This window comes from Phoxinus phoxinus (assembly GCF_949152265.1).
Source record: "Phoxinus phoxinus genome assembly, chromosome: 20".
Classification (NCBI taxonomy): Eukaryota; Metazoa; Chordata; class Actinopteri; order Cypriniformes; family Leuciscidae; genus Phoxinus; species Phoxinus phoxinus.
In genome coordinates this window covers 26,534,780-26,559,279 of record NC_136895.1, presented here as the reverse complement: position 1 = coordinate 26,559,279, position 24,500 = coordinate 26,534,780, and the positions used below count along the sequence as shown (strand labels likewise).

Sequence of the window (24,500 nt, the reverse complement as noted above, 5' to 3'; positions counted from 1 at the left end):
TCCATGAGTCTACAACAAACACAAACACCACTAATAGAGTCAGACCAGAGGTCAGGTTAATAATAAAAAATAATATAGAACATAAATGAGTACAACTTGTAAAATAAACAATACTGTCTGCCACTAATAACACATCCTGGAGAAAGAACAACACATGAAGAGCAGCTCACACATGTGGGTGTTCAAATCCGGTGGAGGAGGAAACACACGCAACACTACCTTAATGTCACAGCTTAACACCGTTGTGTCAGTTCACAATCTGTCCATCACACAAGTGTTGGCATATATCAAGCACTGTTATTGGAAGATGGATCATCTGTTTATTTTGTGCTACATGTGGCATATTGCTGGTAAGTTCTAATTCTTTTACAACATTAAATCTTGCTTTAGTTTTAATACAAAACAATTGACTGCTTTTTTAATCCTATATATAAAAGATGCACAAGTTAAGCAGAATTAAAATTGATTCGCTCTTTTTGCATTTATTTTTCTCTTGTGCAACAACATTTTAGAATAAAAGTATTGCGATAATTTCAGAGTTTATGGTTTTACTCATTGTCCATCAAATGAAATGATTGATGAATCTGATGAATCTAAAATTGTTGTTTGTTGCACAGTTATGAAATGCTATTATTAATTCAATCATGTTAATATTGTTGTTATGGTAAAATACATTTTCCTTTAGAAACGTATAACTTAGACGGCGCTAAAGAGTCTTTTTTGTTGTGAAATACAAACAGAGCCGTCCGCGATTTTGCAACTGAGTGTCTGCAACTGTAGTCAGACGTATTTATATCTGTAATGGACTTCAGCAGATCATTTTGCAAACTAATACAATAGCCTACTAGACCAAGGTGTCAGCTAACATGAAATTAAAGAGTTACCATAGTATAAAACCGAATATGAGTTAATAGATAAAAACACAACATAGTCACCTGTGAAAGGTTATCCCATTTCTTCAAGAATTAAAAGCGTGGCGGTTTCACAACTATAAGCTGCAGATTGTTGTGTCATCATTGATTCTTATTGACCATTCCAAGATGGCGGTCGCGCCGATTTGTTTGGGAGCGGTGTAATGGGGGATCCAGTGTTTGAAATTAACTCTCGCCAAATGCTGGTATAAAACAACTGTGGCGAGTAACGCTGTCAAATCACCTGCCAAGCTGGCGTGTTATGTTTACTCACTTTGCTGGGTATTTCGTGTAAGCCAAATCTGCGAAGATTTAGCGCAAATAGGCTAGGCTACTCAATTCGTGAGTCATCATGATATTAAACAGCGTATTGCACAGAATCTGCGCATGGCTTACTTATACTACGCAACAACGGCGCGCTTGTTCATTTACAGACTTCTGAGGCAGCGTAACAGTTTCTACAGCAGCATAGAGCGAGCTTTGGTAAGAACTAAACACATATTGAATTAATGCAATAGCAATTTATTGCTAGAAATGACATCCAAAGTGGAAAACGTTGATAAAAAAAACATACATTTAAACTGACCAACCACCAACCGCAACTTTCAGACGCCATCTTTAATTTTGATCTCATTGGGAAGCACAGGATTGTGGGATATCAAAGGAAGTGAAAGATACATCTATGCTGCCTTCCTCTGTGTGCCAAAGCATGTCTACTCTACTGCTACTCACTCAAAAGTATGTACTTTTTCTTCACAAACGAAAGACACATTTGGAGGCCGCATTGGAATTCGGACAGTCGTCGCACTGTGACGCAATCGGGCTTCGAAGGAAGCAGCCTCTGAATTGGGACTCATCTATAGTGTACCTTTAATGAAGCTGATTATTTTTCTCTGTCACATACTATAGTGTGTTCTATATAGCATGAGTGTACAGTAATCTGGACTACATCCATCATGTTGTCAGTGTCATGTGATCTATAGTCGCTTCACTGTCATTCATAAATCATCTTCTGTGGCCTTATGGGATAGAAAAGTGTCCATTGTATGCATACTTTTGAATCTCGGCAGTAGCTATATGTCATCCGGGGACTTTTTGCCTATACTGTTTTTCGAATACTATTCAAACATTCTATTCCATAATATATATTAGGGAAGTGTTTGATTTTGGATGATTTCGGGCCATATATTATTTCACAACCTTTTTCTCACTGAAGCACCGCTGCTGAAAGTACAGCACTGCTTAAATTAATATTTTTTACCAGGATAATTCTAGGGTGGCAATGCTTTTTCTAGGGATGCCATTTGCCACCAGTGACTCTTGGGTACACATTGGTACACAACGCATTCTTCACGCCAAAACACAATCCATGGTCCAGTCATTATAGATGATCTTCAGTTTTGTTGAACTTGTAGTTAAATTGTCCCTCCTGCACACAACTCTCCTCTTCCTCTGTGGTGAACATGTGGTGACAGCCCAAAAAACACTCTGTTGTTTTAGAACATCAGGACTGTCAGTGTCAGCATTCCCCACACTGACCGACTGATGTCGCAATAAACACTTTATTCCTATCAGATTCTTATTTCTCTCATGTTTTCCAGCGGCCTGTTCCTGCATCAGCAAACGCTTTTGTGTTTCTGCCTCTGTTCTTTAATTCACATCTAGATTACAAACTACAGCTAATTTCAGAATTTGTAAACAGAAACCTTATTTTTTGTTTGTTTGTTCTCCAGGTGTGTTTGGTGAGTCAGTGTCAGTGATGGAGGGAGATTCTGTTACTCTAAACTCTGTCGTCACTGAAATACATGAAGATGAAGACATACTGTGGAAATATGGAGCTGAAAACTCTCTGATAGCTCAAATCAGTAAAACTGCTCAAATCTTCTCCACATTTGATGGTCCTGATGGGAGATTCAGAGACAGACTGAAGCTGGACGATCAAACTGGATCTCTGACCATCACACACACCACAACTGAACATACTGGAGTTTATAAACTAGAGATAAGGGGAGGGAAACGATCATCGAAAACATTCAGTGTTTCTGTCTATGGTGAGTAGAGATCATTTGTCTCAAACTTCAAATGTTCTTATTTTAATTTTCACATACTGAAATATTCTAATTTGAGAAACACTCACTGTGATCACACTAAACACAATGGATGGAACAGATTGTTTAGATTTATCCAGATTTGTTTATTCTCTCATGTTTCTCAGCTCGTCTGCCTGTTCCTGTCATCATCAGTAACTCTTCACAATGCTCTTCATCATCAAATTGTTCACTGGTGTGTTCATCAGTGTTGAATGTGTGTGATGCGACTCTCTCCTGGTACGCAGGAATCAGTGTATTGTCCAGCATCAGTGTGTGTGATCTCAGTATCAGTCTCTCTCTACCTCTGGAGGTGGAATATCAGGATAACAACACCTACAGCTGTGTGCTGAACAATCCCATCAGCAACCAGACCACACATCTGGACATCCACACACTCTGCCACACATGTGCAGGTACCACAGCACTGATCATATTATTCACTGATTAAATTTGTTGATTTTATCGAGACTGATAAATTAAGAAATTAATAATGAGCTTCTGTCATCATTTACGTATGTCCTTCTAAACTGGTTTGATTTGTTTTCTTCTGTGGACCACAATAGGATACATTTTGGCTTTTTTTATTATTATTATTTAGATTTTGTGACAAAGTGATAAAGTCGGTGTAATGATATGATAAGATTACAGTCGCCTTGTTGAAAACCTCAATTCAATTGTAGGCCAAAACCTGGAAATTAGCTGTATTTTAGCACTTCCGGTGCATTGACCCTGAAGTCAATGGCTTTTTGGATTGGGGTTTAGCTTAAATAGCTGAAATTAGGTCTGTGGTGAACACAAGCTCAAGACACTTTCACGATTATACGAAATAAAATACATCAGTATAACCCCAAATTAAAAACTAAAAGATTTATCTGAAACTTAGTGATGGTGACGTTGAAGTCATGTGACCGTGGTGTAGTTCGTTTATAGGCTACCATTAGCTTTTTACTTCTGGCGACTGCAGGCTTCAAAATTCATAAAAGTTGTGCTCATCTTTGATAATTATCTTGATGGATAGCACATTAAGTATCCTAAACTTTTGTTGATCACAGAGCTTGTTTTTTTTGCGATCATTTTGTAGGGAACCGCGTAGTTGGCCTACAAACTAACATACCTGTACTATTATCATTTGTTTTTTTCAGCAGTCCACGCCCCCTGTTGTGATTCAGTTGAAGCTGTGCTGCGATTGGTCGTCACTGCGCTGATGGGCGTGGCTTCTGCCGCTGCTGCTGTTCTTCTGGTCAATGACGTCAGAGCTACAAGAGGTTAACAGTTTTGTTTTGTGATGGCGAAAAGAGGCTTTGCTTACCAGCGCTTTACTTTGAAATGGATCGTAAAGTTAAATTCGGTGTATTACCCGAATCTGGTGTATTGGGGCAATCTGGTGGCGGTACAAGAAGTTCGCATTAAAGTCTTATCCATAAAGTCTCTCCCCCTTGTTTTATCATCAACATACACAGCGAATTATACTCTTTACAACTAACAGTTAACAAATATATACCGAACTTTTCATGGGGTGCTTAATAAACTGGTAAACTTTATATCCGTAAAACAGCTCTGTTGTGAGCGCGCGCTCCCTTTCATTTCTGCCGTGATCAGTAACGTTAGGCCTATCGTTCCGGACACTGTAAACTGGATCTCAAACAGTTGGTGTAGAGAGATCCTCGAGTAACAACTTTTTAGCAAAGGCTGCTTTGTTGTTGGACCCTTGTTCACAAAAGTAGTCATGTGTAAAATTATTTGCGCAAACATAATGCATCAGAATAAAACTAATCCACTGCTTCTTCAGCGGCTCTGATGTTGGGAGTAAATGAAGGCTATGTTCAGTCTTACATCCAACAACAAAGACTTGTTCTGAGACACTTACAAAAGAGCACTGGGCGGATTTTTATCATTATAGGATGGTTGTGTACACACACTGCCAACACACATTTATGTTCAAACAGCAATGTAAAAGAGGATTTTGCATAATAGGTGTCCTTTAATGCCATCCATTTTACATTCCTTTGGTTTTGGTTTTAATTTTTCTTAATTATTGTTATTTTGCTTTTTTTGTCACGCCAACCAATCACTGTAGATTTGAACTAAAATCTGAATATAAATTGCTTTACATCTCATAATCAAATCAAGTCATAATAAAAAGAAACTACGACTTTTATGAATAATGACAGTTGATTAGAAACTCATTTTCAGTATATTCTGTTTATTTAAAACCACACACAGATGTAAAGTGTACATAACAAAAGTTTATAAGAAGAAAATACAGTGTAAGTGACAGACCCATTTTCCAGCAGTCTTAGTTCTGGAAGTATTTTTCCAACTTATTTTCTCCATAAGAACTTAATTAAAAAGAAGTTATAAGCCATTAACCAAACTACGAACCTCCAATATGAATCGTAAAAGTCCTGACAGTTTTTTGGTATTTCCCAAAAAAATTATGATTTTTTCCAAAGTGTTGACAACTTTGTGTTAACTAATAACTGTTGCAAACTGGTACAGTACCAGTGGTACTCACAACAAAATATTAGTGCATTCCTGTAACTGGGCGTCGTTACACTACATCCTTATGCATCGCTTTCTGCCAGGACTTTTACATGCTTTTCCCAAATCACAGAAATGACCTCGACATTCGGGTTAGCGGTAGCATCAGGCAAGAGTTATTTAAATAAACACCTGATGTACTTACACCCTTTACAGTGCCTCGTTTTATGAGTACAGAACCTATTTGACTCGAGGTCATGTTGCAAAGGACCCTAGGTTGAAATTACTCAGAGCCATCCCTTTAACATTAGACTTGATGAGGAAAAAAAGGTGTCTGATGGCTTTACGTCATAGTAATTGTCCTTTGGGGAGGGGCCGCTCACTGATCCCCCAATATTTTTGAAAATCCAAGACATGGTTGGACCTGCACTTCGTCAGTGCTTTCTGATTAGCCAGTGTTTCTATTGAAATAAGAGGCTGCGTCGGCCCGCCGTACGGGTTGAGCAGAGAGGCTGCACAGTTTGACCAGCGGGCAGCGGCCGCACACCAGGCCGCCGGATGGTGTTGCTAAGACCTCGCAATGTACAACTGTTATCAGACCGGCCCTCACGGCCTCGAAACACTACCAGCCCACCGGGAAAAGTCCCGACTCTCGCGATTGCCACTCCGCTACTGGTAAGTGCTTTATCATTAATATAACCATTATATAATCAATAAGAACCCTGCAAAACATTTCAAAATGTTTAAGCTCATTTTTACATGATTTAAGTCAATGGGAAATATGTTGCAGAAGCTGCTTCAATCCTCTCATATCACATGACCTCTGCCTTTCTCCATCTGTAAGAAAACAACAAATCACAGAAGGTGAAAGAGAAATTAACAGCGTAATTTACTATGAGGGGCCGTATAGGCCATAATTATTGAAGAGAACAGAAACACTAGTGAAATTAAAACATTGATCAGCCTTAGTGTAATTCATTCAAACGCTTTACTGAAATGACAAAAGCTTCCAGTAGTTGATGAGAGCTAATGTCACTTGAAAAGGAAGTTGTGTCCGCACTTTTGTTTAATTTGGCGCTTGTCTCACAAACTCTTTTATGCAATGGTGGTTAGTCGTAACGAGTTGTACGGGAAGCCAAACACAGCTGAAGTGGGAAGAAACAGTGCGCTGTTACAGAGCTTGTGCCGCGCTGACATACAACAACAGCTGCTACAGTGAGTTGTTCAAAATCTATTTTTAGTAAACTCTGTACACAATGTTGTCAATGCTTGAGTTCATGTGTAGAGGCCCTGGTGATACTTCAAGCTAATTTTAATGTGTCGAGCCTCTTTAGTGTTTTAAAAATAGCAATTTTTGATGATATCATAGAAGTGCCCCTAGCACTCCCATTCAAAAGGCAATCTGACCGAAAACGAAAATACAGTCAATCTTAAAAGTGAAGTTTCCATCCTAATTATGCTTTTACACGAAAGTTTGACTCCGGTAGATTCACAAAAAGACCTTCTGTACATTTTGGCGAGAGTTACGCTTTAAACGGAAGATCGGACACAACTTCCTTTTCAAGGGACAATTAGCTCTCACCAACTACTGAAATATTTTCTAATTTCAGTAAAGTGTATGAATGAATTTCACTAAGGTTGATCAATGTTTTCATTTCACTAGTGTTTGTGAAACGCTTTTCAATAATTATGGCCTATACGGCCCCTCATATTTTACAGCTCCAGAAATCATCACATCTGTCATTATCAGTGAATGAGATTCTGTTTGAAATGTTTATTTCCTATCGGGAAGATTTGATCAGTGCAGGTGAAAATCAAACACCGATCTGAATGTGATGTAATTTCATAGTAACTACAAACACAAACTACAGTAGTTCAGTATCTTACATTATTGATTGGACTTTCTACAGAAGCGTTCGGTTTTTCTTCCTCCACGGCTGCTTTGAAAATCAATCATGCACACAATAAAAGACTAATTTTGCACAATAAATATGATGTTTTCCTCTCACTATAGTAACTGTAGGTGATACTTGCCCTTACTAGTGCTCCTGTGGCGATAGTAAATCACCCCAACACCAGCTGCAGTTAGTGCAGACACCAGCAGCACAACAACTACTCCCGCTACAGCACCTGAAGACAGACCTGATCCTGACAGACCTGAACCTGGAACAGATAAAGACAAATCAGTGTGAGTGAATCTGACAAATTGATCAATAACTAACACAATGATATATCAGACGTTCTGAGAGAGTCAATCTAAATCTTATTCTGTTTAAAAGGTGATCACTTGTTTCATACAGTGATGTCAAAAGGACCGTTTCATCCGTGACAAGGGACTAAAATAAAGAGATATAACCATACCATCTTTCTTTCTTTATATATTTCAATGTAAGGGTTTCGCTGCCAAATGCCTGAAAGACTAAATTACACTCACCAATGACGGTAACTTCAAAGCTCTTTACACTGCTGACGCTGCGACGACGACGACTGATGCGGTTGATCTTCAATTCGTAAAGTCCAGAGTCTGTGTTTCTGGTGTGTGTGATGGTCAGAGATCCAGTCTGATGATCCAGCTTCAGTCTGTCTCTGAATCTCTCTTTACACTGAACATCTGAACAGATCTGACTCTGATCTCCAGTGATTTCAGCGATGAGAGTGTCATTAAAATGCCACGTCATCACATCATTTGGGTTTCTTTTGACATCTGAATCTAAAGAAACAGATTCTCCCTCCTTCACAGTCTTTCTCTTCACTTCATCTCGTTCAGCAGCAGAAACGCCTGAAACACAAACCAATGAGCTTGATTTAAAAAAAGAAAAAAAAAGAAGAAACTACACAATAAAAATTGTGAAATGAATTGTGCATAATACAGTTTATGTGAGTCTGGAGAGGGTCAGTGCCGTAAATAATTTCAGCATTAAAGACTTTTAAAATCATTTTAGCTCAAAACTGAGCAGCGGGTGTTTGAAATAACTTCTGTTTGTTCTGATCACAGTTTAAGGCCGAAATATATTATTTATATGCGATGCAAAATACTACACATTACTATAGTAAACATACTAAATAACAGACACCACTCGATGAAATCAGAAAATCATACGTCTAATAGTGTATTTATTTGGTTACCTATTTTATCTAACAATACGTCTCATCTCTTTATACCGGACTGCCTGATATCTATCTTTATCTCCGCTTATAAATGGTTACAGTCCTTGATTCTGATTGATCAATAGCCGCGTTTGAGTCACGATAAAAGACGCCGATGACCGCTTCACCCTCCATGCATCGCTCCGCGTCGTGCCTAACAACGCTCTTCAGACGTGACTCAGACGTAGCACAGCCTCTCGTACCTTATTATACATATATATATACTATTAATGTATCACTTTTTGTGTTAATTAGCTCTTCAACTGCTGTTACTACAGGTAATAACTCTAAACTCACTGTAGAAGATTGGCTATCTCCCCATATGCATGTGAAATGTGAGTCTAATTTTTGATGCACAGTTGATATTCCTAAAGTAGCTTTTCCCCATCTTGGGTATATTGACCATATCAGATCATTTCTCTCTATGTATGATGCAGAAATGCTTATTCATGCCTTTATTGCATCTAGGTTGATTGCTGTTATTCACTTTTTGCAGGTCTATCGGCAAATTCAAATAATAATATAAAGTATCCAGCTGTTCATATCTTGAGTTTATACATCTATCAGCACATTACTACATCTGTGCATTTTAACTAAACTGGCTCCCAGTTTGTAAACTCTGATACTGATAATTTCCTTTTGCGTCTAAATACATTTTTATTAATTTATTTTTTACTTTGGATTTCAGGTTAACTAGGAACCCAATGAGTAAAAATTTTAGACCAATTTAAACAGATGATAAGAGAATGTGATGTTAGAGAAACTGGCATCACCAATAATTGAAGGCCTTTTTGCTTTTATTTGGTATACGGTGCGGAACAGAGAATGAACAGGAAGTGAAGTGGTAGAAAGAGGGAGATGAGAACAGAAAAGGACCAAACTCAGAGTGAAGCCCACAAGGATATTAATCTGCAAAAACTATCAGCTTGCCAGTGGATAGACAGTTTAGATTTAATTTATACTGTTCTGTTGTGATATGTGATTAAACACACAGAACCTTTATTTAAACATTCATTAATTGCCTCACCTTGGACAGAAACGCTGTAGATCTTTTCACTGTCGTTGTTGTTGTTGGTGATCAGTAGATGATATTCTCCAGAGTCTGTGTTTGTGGTGTGTGTGATGTTCAGAGATCCAGTCTGATGATCCAGCTTCAGTCTGTCTCTGAATCTCTCAGTACCATTATTACACCGAACATCTGTACAGGTTTTACTAGGCTCTGTATTGATCTGAGCGATGAGAATGTCATTATAATACCATTTAATTCTGTCTTGTTTTGTTTTTTTAGCATCAGTGTGTAGAGTGACTGAATCTCCCTCCTTCACAGACACTTCCACTGAATCAACAATAGATGCACCTGAAAAAAAAAAGAAAGGTTAATGTTTTCACTTCATATCATAAAGATTCAGGAGTAAAAAAACGCCTGGATTCAGAATATAATTCATGGCACATTTGCAAAGATACAGTACAGTAAAAGATTTGCACATCAAACATGAGTCTCAAGCATGATCTATACACACAACCAGATACATATTTTACCTGCTTTTTTAAAATATTTATACTTTTGTATTCATACAACCAAGTATTTTCGTTATCTTATAATGAATTCCCATTTTAGATCTTTCGGTAGGCTACAACTAGGGATGCATTCAATTGAAAATCCTGGATGCACTTGCCCCGAAAAACGAAACCGAAAATAACTTTAAAATAATAATTACTACTTTCTTATATTTTTTATGTCAGGCACGTTATGATCAGACTCCGTTGAGCAGAAACCTGAAAAGAGTTCGTTTGGACCGTGAGCGAATGAGCAGAAAGCGCGCGCACACGCACACACACACACACGGAGCTAAACACGATTGGTCCTGCCTTGACAGATTTAGCTAACGTTACCTCCGACAATGCTAGTAGGCTAGGCTACTTATCAGCTTGCGCGCCGTCCAGCATCATATTAATGTGGTTTGAGGCTTTATTAACATACCTACCCCTACCCTACAATGTAAATGTTTCATGCCCTGCAATGACAATCTGACGTGTAGGGTGAAATGTCAGGACACCGGTAGCCTAACTTATGCTACAGAGTTAAGTTAACGTTACCTGCTCGACCACAGTCGCTTCGAAGTTGTGCATCTTCGGAAGCGGAGCCGCTGGGCTGGCAAATATACAAAAAATACTTCGCGAGAGTCCAACCTAAGCGCTAAACACGGAGGCATTTTTTTTTTTTTTTTTTTTTTTTTGTAGCATATTTTCCAGAGCCATTGAGATTTGCGTCAACGGAAGACCAATCGTCACGTGACTCACGTAGACTTCAGATAGTTCCAGGAATTCCTTTGGTGGCTATTTTTAGAGAGAGAACTGTGATTCTTTTTGGTTATTTGTAATCAATAAATGCATCGATTTACAATATTATTATAATACACCGACATGTGAATGTAGTAGGTGGTTACAGCAATGTTGTTTTTAAAATGTACAAATCTGCTATTTGAAGATTAGTTTCGTCAGCTATGCTAACATATTTCTGGCTAACGTAGCCTAACCTTAGTTAAAGACCGTGTTGCAGATATTTAGAAGGTTTTTTTATGTTCTTAAACATGTATGTTAGTTAAGGGCAATCGCGTCATGTTCACGGTTTCACTATAAGGACAGAGACACAGAGGAATCTCTGGATTAAAGACGAATAAGAATAAATCCACTTTATTCTCCCTTAAAGATTGTATGTTGAAAGAAATGTGTGGGATACCAATTAAAGATAACTACATACCTTGGGATAGTGGTGTGTAAAGATTTGAATCAAAGAAGCGATTAAATTTTGAGCCTATTATTGAGAAAATTAAAAACAGATTCAATATGTGGCTTATGAGAGATCTGTCCCTAAATGGTCGTATTCTACTTTCAAAAGCAGAAGTGATCTCAAGGTCTGTTTATATTTCTATGTCAGCAGATGTTCCAAAAAATGTTCTCAAGGAATTAGATAAGAATCTTTATGATTTTATTTGGAGGTAGAAAACACACTATTTACGGAAAGATATTCTAAATAATAATAGAGACTGTGGTGGCCTTGAAGTGTTACATTTTACAGATCTCAATAATGTGTTTTAGATAAAATGGAGAATTGAATTTATTAAAAATAAAGATAGTATATGGAATGTTTTCCCAAATTATATATTTAACTCTTTGGGTGGCATCAATTTTATTATAAAATGTAGTTTTTCAGTTGAAAAAAATCCCTGTTAAACTGGCAAACTTTCATAATTATGCAGGCACTGCTGGCTTGGCAAATTGATCTATAAACATAACTTTTCTCCGCATCGTTACTTAATATTGAATAACAAAGACATCTTGTACAAATAAAAAGTCAATATTCAATAAGACATGGTACGACAATGGAATTATTACAGTTAATCAATTACTTCATGAACAAGGTTTACTTTTAACATATTCTGAATTTCTTAATACATTTTTGATTCCTGTGAGGCCAAACGAATATGCTAATATTTTTGATGCAATCCCTAATAATGTTGTATCACTATTACGAAATCCTAGATTCTATATAAATGTTGATTGTCAAACAATCTTTTGTAGTGACGCAATATTTATTGGGGATATTAATATACTAATAGATAAATGTAGTAACAAATATATTAGAAATACTTTAAAAACAAATTATTTGCCTTGTTCTACAGGATTTTGGTCTACTAAATATGAAAATATTAATTGGAAAAGAGTATGGTCTATAACAAATAAGATTTTTATTAATAATAAAATTAGAGAGGTATCCTATAAAATTGTACACAGAATTTATCCTGTCAAGGAGTTACTTCTTGAACGTTTTCACTTGAATATTGAAAACTTGTGTGAATTTTGTGGTAATGCCAAATAATCTTTGACTCATCTTTTCTTTCTTTTTTTGTCAAATTTCATTTCTAGGTTGTTTGAAACATGTCTACAAATCAATCTGTATGATGTTGTTGTTTTTTTGGTGCAGGACAATGTTGATTCCAAAAGTAGGGTGTACTTCCTAATACAACTTTTTATTGTACTTGGAAAATATCACATTCATGGGAAAAAATGGTCTAAAGCTAAGCCAAATGTTGAACACTTTATAAAATAAATTAAACAATATGGTAATAGATTAGATAAAATTAAGAACAAAAAAGCAGAAAGACCTATGAAGCTTTTTGTTATTTTAAATTACTGTAATTTTACCGCTGGCATGTTCTATTTTTTTTTTTTTTACATAATATGATTGTGATATACTACTGGTTGTGAGATGTATATTCTTGTACAAATTTTTGTATTTTTTTTGTTGCAAAAAAAAAAAAAAAGGTGGACAAAGTACACAACTTCCTTACTTGAGTACAAGTACAGACACTACTGGTCAAATATTACTCCGTTACAAGTAAAAGTTGTAAAGACAGATTTTTACTTAAGTAAAAGTACTCATTTTTAAAATTACTTAAGTATAAAAGTAAATGTCAATGCATTGTTTTATTATAGTTGCATAGCCAATTAGTACCTTATGCCTCTGAATCTATGCCTGCCTACCCTCATAACAATATCACATGTATTTCTATAACACAGTTCCAGTACTGGGATTGAATAAGTCACTCAATAACGTCCACAATAGTTTCGGACACCAAAATGGCTGTTCCCAGTTTTTTGGCTTTTAGTATGAATATGTTAGTCTTGTTATCTATAAGCTAGTGTAGTGTGCTCCAAAACAATGACAAAATTTGCATTCAGAAGACCAAACCCAACGTTGAAAATTACAATCATGTTGATGTCAGAATCCAATGTCAGATTGACGTTAATCTCCAACGTTGGACAGACGTTGTATTGTGATTGAAAATCGGTTGACGTCACAAACCAACATCCGTCAAGTTCTGATGTCAACCCGACTTTCATTTCCAACCAAGATCATCCCTGACGTTACTACTTTCTACTCAAGGACCTTGACAGAATTGTAGTAGTGGAGTAAAAAGTACAATATTTGTCATTCAAATGTAGTGAAGTTAAAGTAAAAGTTTCCAGAAAAAAATGATACTCAAGTAAAGTACAGATACTCAAAAAGTGTACTTAAGTACAGTACTCAAGTAAATGTACTTTGTTACTGTCCACCTCAGGTGATAGGTGATTGTCTTAGAAAAACCATTCCAAGCAAGTGAGATGTAAAATGTAATTAATCTTAATGTTTACAATTTGTATGCACTTGTGTACTATATAAATGAATGCATAATATATTCAAATATAAAAAAGTAGGCCTACACACAAATAATCATTCAGGTTATGTAATATGTATTTGGACATTTACATTGATTTAGTGCAGGGTCATTCTGGAAATGTAAATTTTTCTCTCCCTAGCCTTTACAGAAATATTACACTTAAAAAAACATTACATTTTAAAATAAAACTATGTTATTTGAACAATTACACCTTCTTGAGCCATTAAGTGGCAATATTTGATTTTGTATTAATTATATAGAATTCCAAGCACCGCAGAAGTGCTCGTCCCCACAGTCATGTACAGAGGGACAATATTGTATTTTAAATGGTGTAAAAACCTGTTTTTGACCTCAAAATATAGCAATGTATACTATCTAATATATTATGTAAATGACATAAAAAAACAAAATGCTGAATAAATATTATAAAAAATTATAATGAAAGTAGTGGTCCCCTGAGTTGTGTCACTGGTGTTACCTCACACGACTTCCTTTTCTGAATATCTATGAAGAAAGGCCTAAATCCATTGTCTCTTCAGTTATCAGAAATGTTCTCATTTATCTCATGATTTCATATGAAGCTTTTAGTTGAAGTCACTGACCTACTTTATTGTTAGGGAACTGTAAAAAAGAAAAAAAAGAAAAAAAAAGAATACAAATGGATTAAACTACTTGATTTAGTTAGTATTAGTATAGCATGATTGACAACATGGGGTTTGATACCTTGCAGCAGCCATTTTGTAAAATAAATTTTTCATGAAAATTGTCACTGGTGTTACGGTCACTGGTGTAACATCAGTGACTCCCATTTATAGATTACTCAAAGCTATTTGTTTAGATTGTATGCCAAATGTAACAATTTAGTCTCATCTACTTAATTATAGTTGAAGAATAATTAGCCTTTATTTGGTCTTATGCATGTCATTGGTGATTAATTGTGTCACTGGTGGTGTTACGGTCTTTTTTTCTGTGACATGATAATTTTACATCCATTTAGTTCTGCTACACTCAAAAGTTAATTTAAAGGATTGCATCATTACTTGATAGTAACTAGTTTTCAAATATTTTCATTGTTATAACATGGTTGTGCAAACGAATTAACCTCATTCAAGCTCACTTTTAAGAAACCTGATTCAAATAAATTAAACAATCTCCATTGTTGCATTATTATTATTTTTCGGTAACTAACTACATGTGCAACATTTTTTTTAAATAATATTTAATAAAAAACATTAATATTGCCAAAGAATAAGGTAACACCAGTGACAAACAAATGGTATATGCTGCATTTAAATAAATGCACAAAAAATATAAAAAAATCATTAAGCTGTCATTTATGTGTATCCATAAAGTCAAAGGGTAATCTAATAATGTGGTCCAAGTTTAAATGTTAGAAAAAGAAATACATTTTAAACCAAAAGTGGACGTTTCTGTAGAATGACCCGGCAATAGATTTTTTTAATTTTTAGTCATTTTGTCTGTCATTTCCACCATGTTCTTGTAGTCTCCACTATGTTTTGCAGTGGATGATCAGTTGCTCAGAGAAAGGAGTATGAATGTGGTTTCCCCAGGAGAAAATAATGACTTCAAGTCTGCAAGAGCAAGTTGAATAGAACTAAAGATTGTGTGCTAATCAAACTTTGGTGTATCCCTTATTCACAAAAAACAACATTGGGAAGTTGTTCATTAAAGGTTTATTAGGGAGCAAGGAAAGGCTAGCAAAATTCAGGGATCTGGACTATTGGAGTGAATGGAGTTGATGAAACTCTGTCAACGGCTCTGATGTTTTACTAAAATGCTGTCGGCCGATAACTTTCTGCGCCGAAATGTAGGTGCATCCCTATGGTACAACTTGACTACACACTGGAGTAAAGTTTGCAACTATTCACAGATTCTAACTTTCCCGATTCAATACATCGTGAGCTAAACGTTGTTAAAACACAAATGACACTTCTTTCCTATCGTATAGCCTATAGACAACGTACAAGGCATAATTTCCGCACTTGACAAAATACATGCATCTATTCGAGCAGATGGCTGAGAGACCAGTCTGAAGGGACGGTCTATAAAGTGCAAAACCCGAAAAGTAAAAAAAAAAAAAAAAAAAAAAGTCAATAACTTCAATGTTACTGTGTAATGCCATCAAATTCAGTTCAGACATCACTGTTCTTTTGTTGGTTATAGGCTACTACACCAGTTATTTTTGTAAAATGTGCTTTTGCATAATTTAAGATTTTTTTATTATTAATTTTATTGTTTAAATAAACTTCACTGCTTTATAAACGTAACTGTTAATACAATGCCATAATGCCAGCAGTGTATCACAGTGAAGTTAACACTAGTAAAAATGATGCTGTGCTGATAACCAGCAGGAGAGAATTTGATGGCATTTTACTGTATAACATTTAAGTTATTGACAATAACTGTCCAGCGTATTGTATTCTCGTCTGAACCACTAGACACTAACTTAAACTAATTGCAGCACTTTCCTTATGAAAAAAAAAAAATGTTGCAACAAAAAGCTTGTTGAATTGAACTACTTGCAAAAAATATGTATTGCAATAAACGTTCTTGCATTTTAATGCATTGTATTTTTAGGGTTTGCATTTTTATGGGCTAAAATTCAACATGGTTATATATTTCAGCTGTGAATATTTCAATACAAAATATGTCACACACATTCAATAATCCATATTCACCTTTCAGACTTCACTTCCAAAATATTCATTGTTTAAAAATACAACCTCTAATATTCGACAGGCAATTTTCAGTCCACTTTATTCCGGTCCACCTCCTGCTTGTGAGGTTCACTAGCAGAATAGATTATGAATAGGCAATCTATTGATATTTTAATAAATATTTTGGAATTTAAGTCTGAAGGTGAATATGGATTATTTAATTTTTAATAATGAAAAATTGTGTCAAATGTTTTGAATTAATACTTAAATATACAACCATGTTGAATTTCAACTCATAAAAGAAAAATGCAAGCCATAAAAATACAAAGCATTAAAATGCAAGAACAGTTAATGCAAAAAAAAAAAAAAAAAAAAAATCCTACAAGCTTTTTTGTTTCAAAGGCATTTGTCATTCATTTTCTTCCATATTTCCTAAACATCCATGTTTCACTACATATATTTGGCTGATCTGTGACAGCACTTCGAAGCTGATTTGACTAATTTGATAGGCTAATATATATAAAAAATAGTTAGGCCTATAGGTTAATGATGTGAATGAGAAACAATTTACAGAATATTTTGAGACAAAAGGTCTTCAGCTTTTGTTCAAATGAATTAAATCAGCATTTAATTTTTTCAATAAAGGAAGAATATGTAAACGTATAGCTATTTGGGGTAAAAGGCGCCCCTGCTTTTGATTACAAAGGCACAATAGTTAAACTAGTATAAATGTTATATTATATATTACTTTAGTTAAAGTAGTCATTTTAGGCTACCCCAGAATGTTGGGTAAAGGCCCACCATCACCACCTCAATATATTTTACCTATATGACATTTTCAAACGATTTTTTTTTAAATAAACATTTCATTTCAATTACTTTAAACAGCAATAATTCAGAAATAGGCTAGTAGCCTATAGTTTGAGTGACTAAACTGGTACAAAAATGAAACTGCGTCACGTTCGTCGTTCGATGTCGACCCAAATAAAGACTGTGTCTAATTAATGTTTTATCGGCTACACGAACACAACATACAATGCGAGCGTGGTAAAAAAACAAACAAACAAAAAACATTTATATCGATAAAGCAAAGCTGGACTAAAAAAAAATGTAACTGCGTCACGTTATTTGTTTGTTTACGTAAGACCAGAAGAGAGTGTTACCTTGATCGATCAATAGGGAACATACTGAGAGCAAAACAAAGAGAAGCTTCATTTTCACCAATTTTCAAGAAGCAATTCCTTTGTGTCACTTTCCGTCCGAAAAATGTATGCCGATTCTATTCTGTTAAATCGCACTTCCTCAATAATGGAGACTTAGTTTATAGTCGGTGTCGTGTCATAGCTGGGGGCGGGGTGAGAGGAGGAGTGAAAAAAGTGCAGACAAGACGGACGGTTTTCTCTTCTCATAGTGGATCATCAAAGACTGACATCGCAGGATTTTCGCTCATGCACTGTGTTCATGATAAACTGGATGTAGCCTAATTTAAATTCTGTTGCTTTTATATGAAAATAAATATAATGACCAAGATACCCAAAGTAGCCTAGGCCTACTGTTATTTAAATGAGTACTTATCTATCTATAGATACAAATCTACTTAGATAAGACATTTCTATTCTATGGATGTATTGAATTTTTTTGGGTGAAGTGCAAAAAAAAACATCAAATTGACGTTGTCAATATGCACTCTAAAAAATGCTGGGTTGTTTTAACCCAAATATGGACAAACCCAAACGTTGGATCAAAAATTCAATTAAAATGGTTTAACCCAATGGCTGGGTTTGTCCAAATTTGTTTGGGTTGGTTAACCCAACCCAACATCAACCCAAGTGTGAACTTAATTTCTTCAGAACCCTAAACATGTGATGCCTTTCTACCATTTATGAATCAGTGTATAAATGCCTGTATTTCACAAGCAGATGAGCACTTTGGCCAAACTGGAATATGCAATAAAATAGTTTACGTGCCTATTTATTGAGATTCAAATCATATGCCACATTTTACTTACTAGGATTATGAGCTCAATCACATCAGTGGAGGCATTACTTTCTTTCCTCGTCGCAAAATAATTTGATTAAATAAAAAAAAAAAAATCATATGTATTATATCACCTCATTATATCATCTGACTCCATAAATGAAAAGGTTTTTATGGATATCTGTACATCATTAAATGTGAGTGAATGTTTGACTATTATTTTTAACTCTTTACTGAAAATTAGTTAAGATAAAAAAAAAAAAATGACAGTAGAGTCCGTGAGAATAAAATCAGATGTTTACAATTTATTATTTTCATAAACAATTTCAATTTCATAATCAGTTCAAAGATAATATACAACACATCAGATGCTCTGAAATAAAGAGAGAAGATGCAATACCTTGATATTGCAGTTTAAATATACAGTTTAAAATCTATCACAATAGCAAACATGTATAAAACTGTATAATAATTGTTCACATTTAAAACCATATAGATTTTGGGTGAATTTCAGGTGATCTCAGCATGAGAGAGAGGGAGTGGGGGAAGAGGGAAAGAGAGGTGATGCTGACTTCACAAGAGAGAGTTCAAATGTTAATTTACAGAAAGGTGCTTTGTCTCCTCAGGGAGTGATCATTCCTCAACCAGAGACTGCCCCGCATTTCCTAATTCCCCAAGCCTTTCGGTTTGATTGAAGTATTGCACATGAAGTATGAGGTAGATATATACATTATAATTGCAATAGGAGGGTGCATATACGTAGTCAGTGATATTCACTCAACACAGTATCTTTAGATCTTTCCATATCTGATCAGTGACAGATTAACATAATTATTTAGATAAGATTGTCATGTGACAAAACTTCCCAGCACAGGAGGAAGACTCCGTCGGTCAGATGGGACGGGTTGACGTCTAAACCCAACGTTTGTTTGACGTCGAGCTCCAATGTTGGGCAGACTTTGAATCAGACAGTTACAACTGACTTCAGACACAGCCTTATGAAATCAACGGAGGATAAAATAAGATCTTTAAGATCTGATTAAACAACTCCACAAACAGCATTACACTTCACTTTACTAACCAGACTGACTTTATTACTCTCATACTGATATATCTATGCAGTTCTTACTGAGAATCAACAGAGGTTTAGATGTTAATGTTTGGTTGACAATGTTTTGTTTTATGTTACCATTATTATGATCAGTGTTTGCTTTATTTGGGCAGTTTGACTTGACTTTTTTTCTGGCTTCTGTAACATTGTTTATTATGGCAAGAACATTAAGAGAAAATGTGATAAGATTGTGCCGGTCCTATTTATGTTGATAAAGATATGTGTTTGATTCAGAGATCATATTCAGAGACTATTCTATGATTATATAGAGATCATGTTATTTATTTCACATTATTGATTATAACAGTCCTGTGATTGCGATCCAGCCGCTTAATCTGAGGGATTGTACACCAAAAAGTTTTAAATATACACACAGACATTGTAGAATCAGCATATGAATCTCAATAACGGTGACATGCTTAATGCCGCAATGAATTCTGGGTGCATAAGACTCATCTATGGCTCCCAGAGTGCATTGCGGCATTAAGCATGTCACCATTGTTGAGATTCATATGCTGATTATTGATGTCTGAGTGAGTCAAAATGTTTAGTGGACAATGTAAAATTACAGGCTTGTTATGATTAATTATAGCATATCAAAAGATTATATTCTGGATGACATCAGTGATTGAGAGCACTATATGATGATTATATCTTTATCATCCAGAGGCAACATCATCTGATCACATATTCTCTTGCCGTAACAAACACAGTAAGAGGAGCCAGAGAAGAAACGAATGTTAAAAAGTCAAACTGCACAGCTAAAGCAAACACTGATCACCAACATTTTCAACAAATCAACAACATATAAACCAGTCTGGTTAGTAATACGTGAAGCTGGTAATGCTGTTTGTGGAGTTGTTTAATCCTCCTCTGCTGAGATCTTGAGAGATTTAATGTGCCATCCATTTCACCCTTTTTATTATTTTTTTATTATTATTATAATTTTTACAGTGCAGCGCTAATTCCAACCAAAATCCGATGTCTGCCATTAGATCTTGATGTTAAACAAACATTGGTTTTAGATGTCATTTTCATTTTCAAACACAATATGATGTCTGACTGCTGTTGACAGGTTTTACTGGTTTTGAACACCACACTAAACAGATATCTTTTGACACGATCACGATCATATTTCTGACGTGGAGATCCATCAGATCTAACATCGCCTACTCATAGATTTTTTAATGTTTCGCCCCGCTCTCCCCCTTAAGTATTACATGTAAAAGTTAAAGTACTATTACATGTCATTAATTATATTCATTTATACAATTACATTGAGATTTAATCATACATTGATGCATTACAATTGTGAATTCCATTCATATCTTCTGTCTGACTCTTCGTGTGTAGTCATAGATGATACTGGGATCAGATCTCTGTGTGGATAACATCTGTTGTCAGACTCTTTGTTCATGCAAAAATCTCACTGTTACAATTGAATGGCACAAAGAGTGGCTCACTAATCGGTGGTTTTAAATCCTGAACATGCATGGCTCTGCACATTTTACATGTCTCCATTATTTAACACATCTGATTCAGATCATCAGAACTGCATTGAATGTCAGAAAAGAGACGTACAAAATGTGCAGGATTGAAAACCACTACACTAAATTATATAAATAACTGTCTTAAACATATTTAGCAGAGGCTCTAACATGCCTAAAGACAGTTGCACCCAGGGCCGGATTAACCATTAGGGCAACTGGGCAATTGCCCAGGGGCCCAGGACATCTAAGGGGCCCTGGGCACCGTCAAATATTATGTCAAATATTATGATTAAAATGTCTCCACGATCTGCTTTTGAAGAAATATCGTAGGATCGTGCATTCTATCAGTTTGCAGTTCTGGCGCCTCCGTCTCAACATAGCCTACTGTACAGCGCGACGTATATCCACATGAAATTCAGAGGAACGGGACACTGTAGTTCATAAAAATTAATTATTTGCATGTGCTTTAAAGCCTTCCCGGTTAAACATGTCATTCGCTGCTGATGTGCTGTTCTAACGGGCGCTTTTCTGAGCGCAATAACGTTACACCCGCCGACGCGCACATGCACTAAAAGCCTGTCTAAAAGCGCCTGGTTACTGGACTAAGTTATCTTTCGAGTCTTATTGCTCTAATACTGTCAAATACACACAAGGTTTACATAAACAAAGTTGGTTATGTCTAAAGTGAAAGAACAGTAGAAAAAAAAAAAGAAAAAAAATCTGCTTGTCAAATGCGTGTAGACCTTACAGTCTATGGTGTAGACTCGTCGCGGGCAGATCTTAAAGTGACAGTAGCCCTAATAGTAAACATGCAGCCGCTTGTCCTTAAAGGGACAGTTACCCAAAAATAAAAATGATGTCATTATTTACTCACTCACTCTAATGTTGTTCCATACATATATTAATTTCTTTCTTGTGCTGAACACAAAAGAAGATATTTTGAGGAGTGTGGCTAACCGGGCGGTTGCTGGTCCCCATTGACCATAAAAAACTATTATGGAAGTCACTGGGGTATCAACTGTTTGGTTACCCACATTCCTCCAAATAACTTTTATTTTCAACAGAAGAGCGAGACTTATTTGGGTTTGAAACGGCTTGAGAGAGTAGGCTAAATGATGACAATAAAAAATTTCCCTGTTAATAAAACAACAAAATACAAAGAGCAAATCCCTCACTCTTGACTGAGAACTTTAATAGTAGCTTTAATAAGAATCAATGTACAAATTATACAGTGAAGTCTATGTTGTGTTTTATTTTCATATTTCATATCATTTAATGACTTTCTTCAATGCTGTTAAATACACATACTGTAGCTGATAAAATAAGTTAAGAAAGGGGGGGTCCTACAAGTCATTGTGCCCAGGGGCCTCTGAACTCTTAATCCGGCCCTGGTTGCACCACTGTATATTTTTCTAACTGTACATTCATAATTTCTTTCAAAGACATAGTACAGTAGTACGGTATCTTACCTCATACTTAGACTTTCAATAGAAGATCTTGCTTGTTTTTCTCCACGTTTGCTTTGAAACAATTACACACACAATTAAACATTTTGCACAATAAAGATGATGTTTTCCTCTCACTAGCAGTGTTGGTCAAGTTACTTAAAAAAAGTAATTAGTTATAGTTACTAGTTACTTCTCACAAAAAGTAACTCAGTTAGTAACTGAGTTATATCATTACAAAAGTAACTAATTACCAGGCAAAGTAACTATTGAAAAAAAAACTTAAAAAAAGAAAAATTTAAATATGTGAAATATCTTGGATACCCCCAATATTAAATATGTTAAATGAATGAAATGGACACTAGAACAAATTATTATTATAAAACATTGATGGTTTAGAACTTTTAATATTTATTGCACAGACCACAACTGGCCAACAAATCCAAAAATAAATTACCGGTATGCTTCTTAAGAAATGTACCAAAAATAAGTAATAAAAAATATACATACACATACACTCTTTGTAGTGCAAATTAAAATAAACTTACAACTGGTAGACATAGGCTACTAGCCTACTTGAAGTATTTTCTTCCTCACAAATGTAAACAGTTTAACTAAAAGTGTTCTCAATATAATATTGAACAATGTACCAACATAAATAATAATAATAAAATCTAATATTTTGGGGGGTTTATTTGTATAACCTACAGAGAACGTCATCATCAGAGGTTATTTAAGCCAAATTCTAGTCGTGTTTGCCGCACGTGTTCACAACCGGTCAAACAAAGATGTTTTCTTTGAACGTTCCCTGCAGGTTATTTTGGAGTTTTATTTTATAACCATGTAAACTAATTAAAACGTTGCAGATGATAAACTATATTATGCTCGGACATAGGCCTACTCGGTCTCTCTCGCGAACTGTCGAGCGCGCTCTCGGATGGACACACTCCGGTCTCTCTCGCGAAATGTCCAGTGCGCTCTCGGACGGATCACACTCGGTCAATCTCGCGAACTGTCCAGCGCGCTCTCGGACGGACACACTCGGTCTCTCTCGCGAACTGTCCAGCGCGCTCTCGGACGGACACACTCGGTCTCTCTCGCGAACTGTCGAGCGCGCTCTCGGACGGATCACACTCGGTCTCTCTCGCGCGCTGACGACGTTCGCTTCGCTTTTGTCCAGTCCGGCGCCTCGAAACACACATACACCAGAGAAAAGAGTTTGCAGTTCCTATGGCGGAGAAAAGAGCCCGATCGGATGAAAACCGCTTCAGTGAACTCAATTATAGTAACGGCGCATTTTATTGTCAGTAACGGTAACTGCGTTATTACGGAGGAAACAGTAATTAGTTAGATTACTCGTTACTGAAAAAAATAACGCCGTTAGTAACGCCGTTTATTTATAACGCCGTTATTCCCATCACTGCTCACTAGTAACTGTAGGTGATGCTTACCCTTTCTGGAGCTCCTGTGGCGATAGTAAACCACACCAACACCAACAGCAGCTGCAGTTAGTACAGACACCAGCAGAACAGCAACAACTATTCCTGCTACAACAGTTGAAGACAAACCTGAACCTGGAACAGATAAAAATAGTGAATCTGTAAGTGTGTTCATTCCATATTCATACTATAATAATGTGCATTTACAGATAAACAGCAATGTACATGGTGTAGTGTTCAGAAAGAAATGGAGGAGAAACATACATTTTTTTTCAGACTCTTTCCAATTTCCCATCGTTTTGGACTTGTTAGACACAGAAGCTGGAAAAGACAAGAAAATAATAATAAATAAATTTTAAAAAGCACACAGCAATTATTAATTGCATATTTCCGTATTATATAGCAGGCGAAAAACAGTGACAAAAGAAGTATGTGAATTTACAGAACTCATAAATGAGTTGGGAAAAAGTCCCCGGATGAGCTTCTTCTTCCGGTGAGATTCTCAAGTG

The 24,500-nt window shown here is 35.8% G+C and overlaps 2 protein-coding genes across 5 annotated transcripts in view; one reads left to right on the top strand and one right to left on the bottom strand.

The window, feature by feature from the left end:
* The first annotated feature begins 182 nt into the window (after positions 1-182).
* On the top strand, positions 183-4,425 carry LOC306987917 (SLAM family member 5-like). The gene is made up of 4 exons (XM_079592558.1): positions 183-350; positions 2,645-2,962; positions 3,127-3,414; positions 4,144-4,425. Exons 1-4 carry the CDS (start codon positions 224-226, stop codon positions 4,269-4,271), a joined length of 861 nt encoding a protein of 286 aa, XP_079448684.1. The 5' UTR covers positions 183-223; the 3' UTR covers positions 4,272-4,425.
* A 765-nt stretch (positions 4,426-5,190) lies between these two features.
* Positions 5,191-24,500, bottom strand: part of LOC306987864 (uncharacterized protein) — a 45,017-nt gene continuing 25,707 nt past the window's right edge. For 2 of the 4 annotated variants that reach the window (XM_079592466.1, XM_079592463.1), the window contains 6 exons: positions 24,256-24,312; positions 24,004-24,126; positions 9,657-9,986; positions 7,917-8,261; positions 7,517-7,645; positions 5,191-6,319 (listed from right to left, as the gene is read on the bottom strand). In XM_079592466.1, the coding sequence (XP_079448592.1) occupies positions 6,252-6,319; positions 7,517-7,645; positions 7,917-8,261; positions 9,657-9,986; positions 24,004-24,126; positions 24,256-24,312 (1,052 nt within the window). In that variant the 3' untranslated portion in view covers positions 5,191-6,251. Of the gene's footprint in view, positions 6,320-7,369; positions 7,420-7,516; positions 7,646-7,916; positions 8,262-9,656; positions 9,987-24,003; positions 24,127-24,255; positions 24,313-24,500 lie in introns of all 4 variants that reach the window. The other 2 variants (XM_079592465.1, XM_079592464.1) reach the window with 2 other exon arrangements.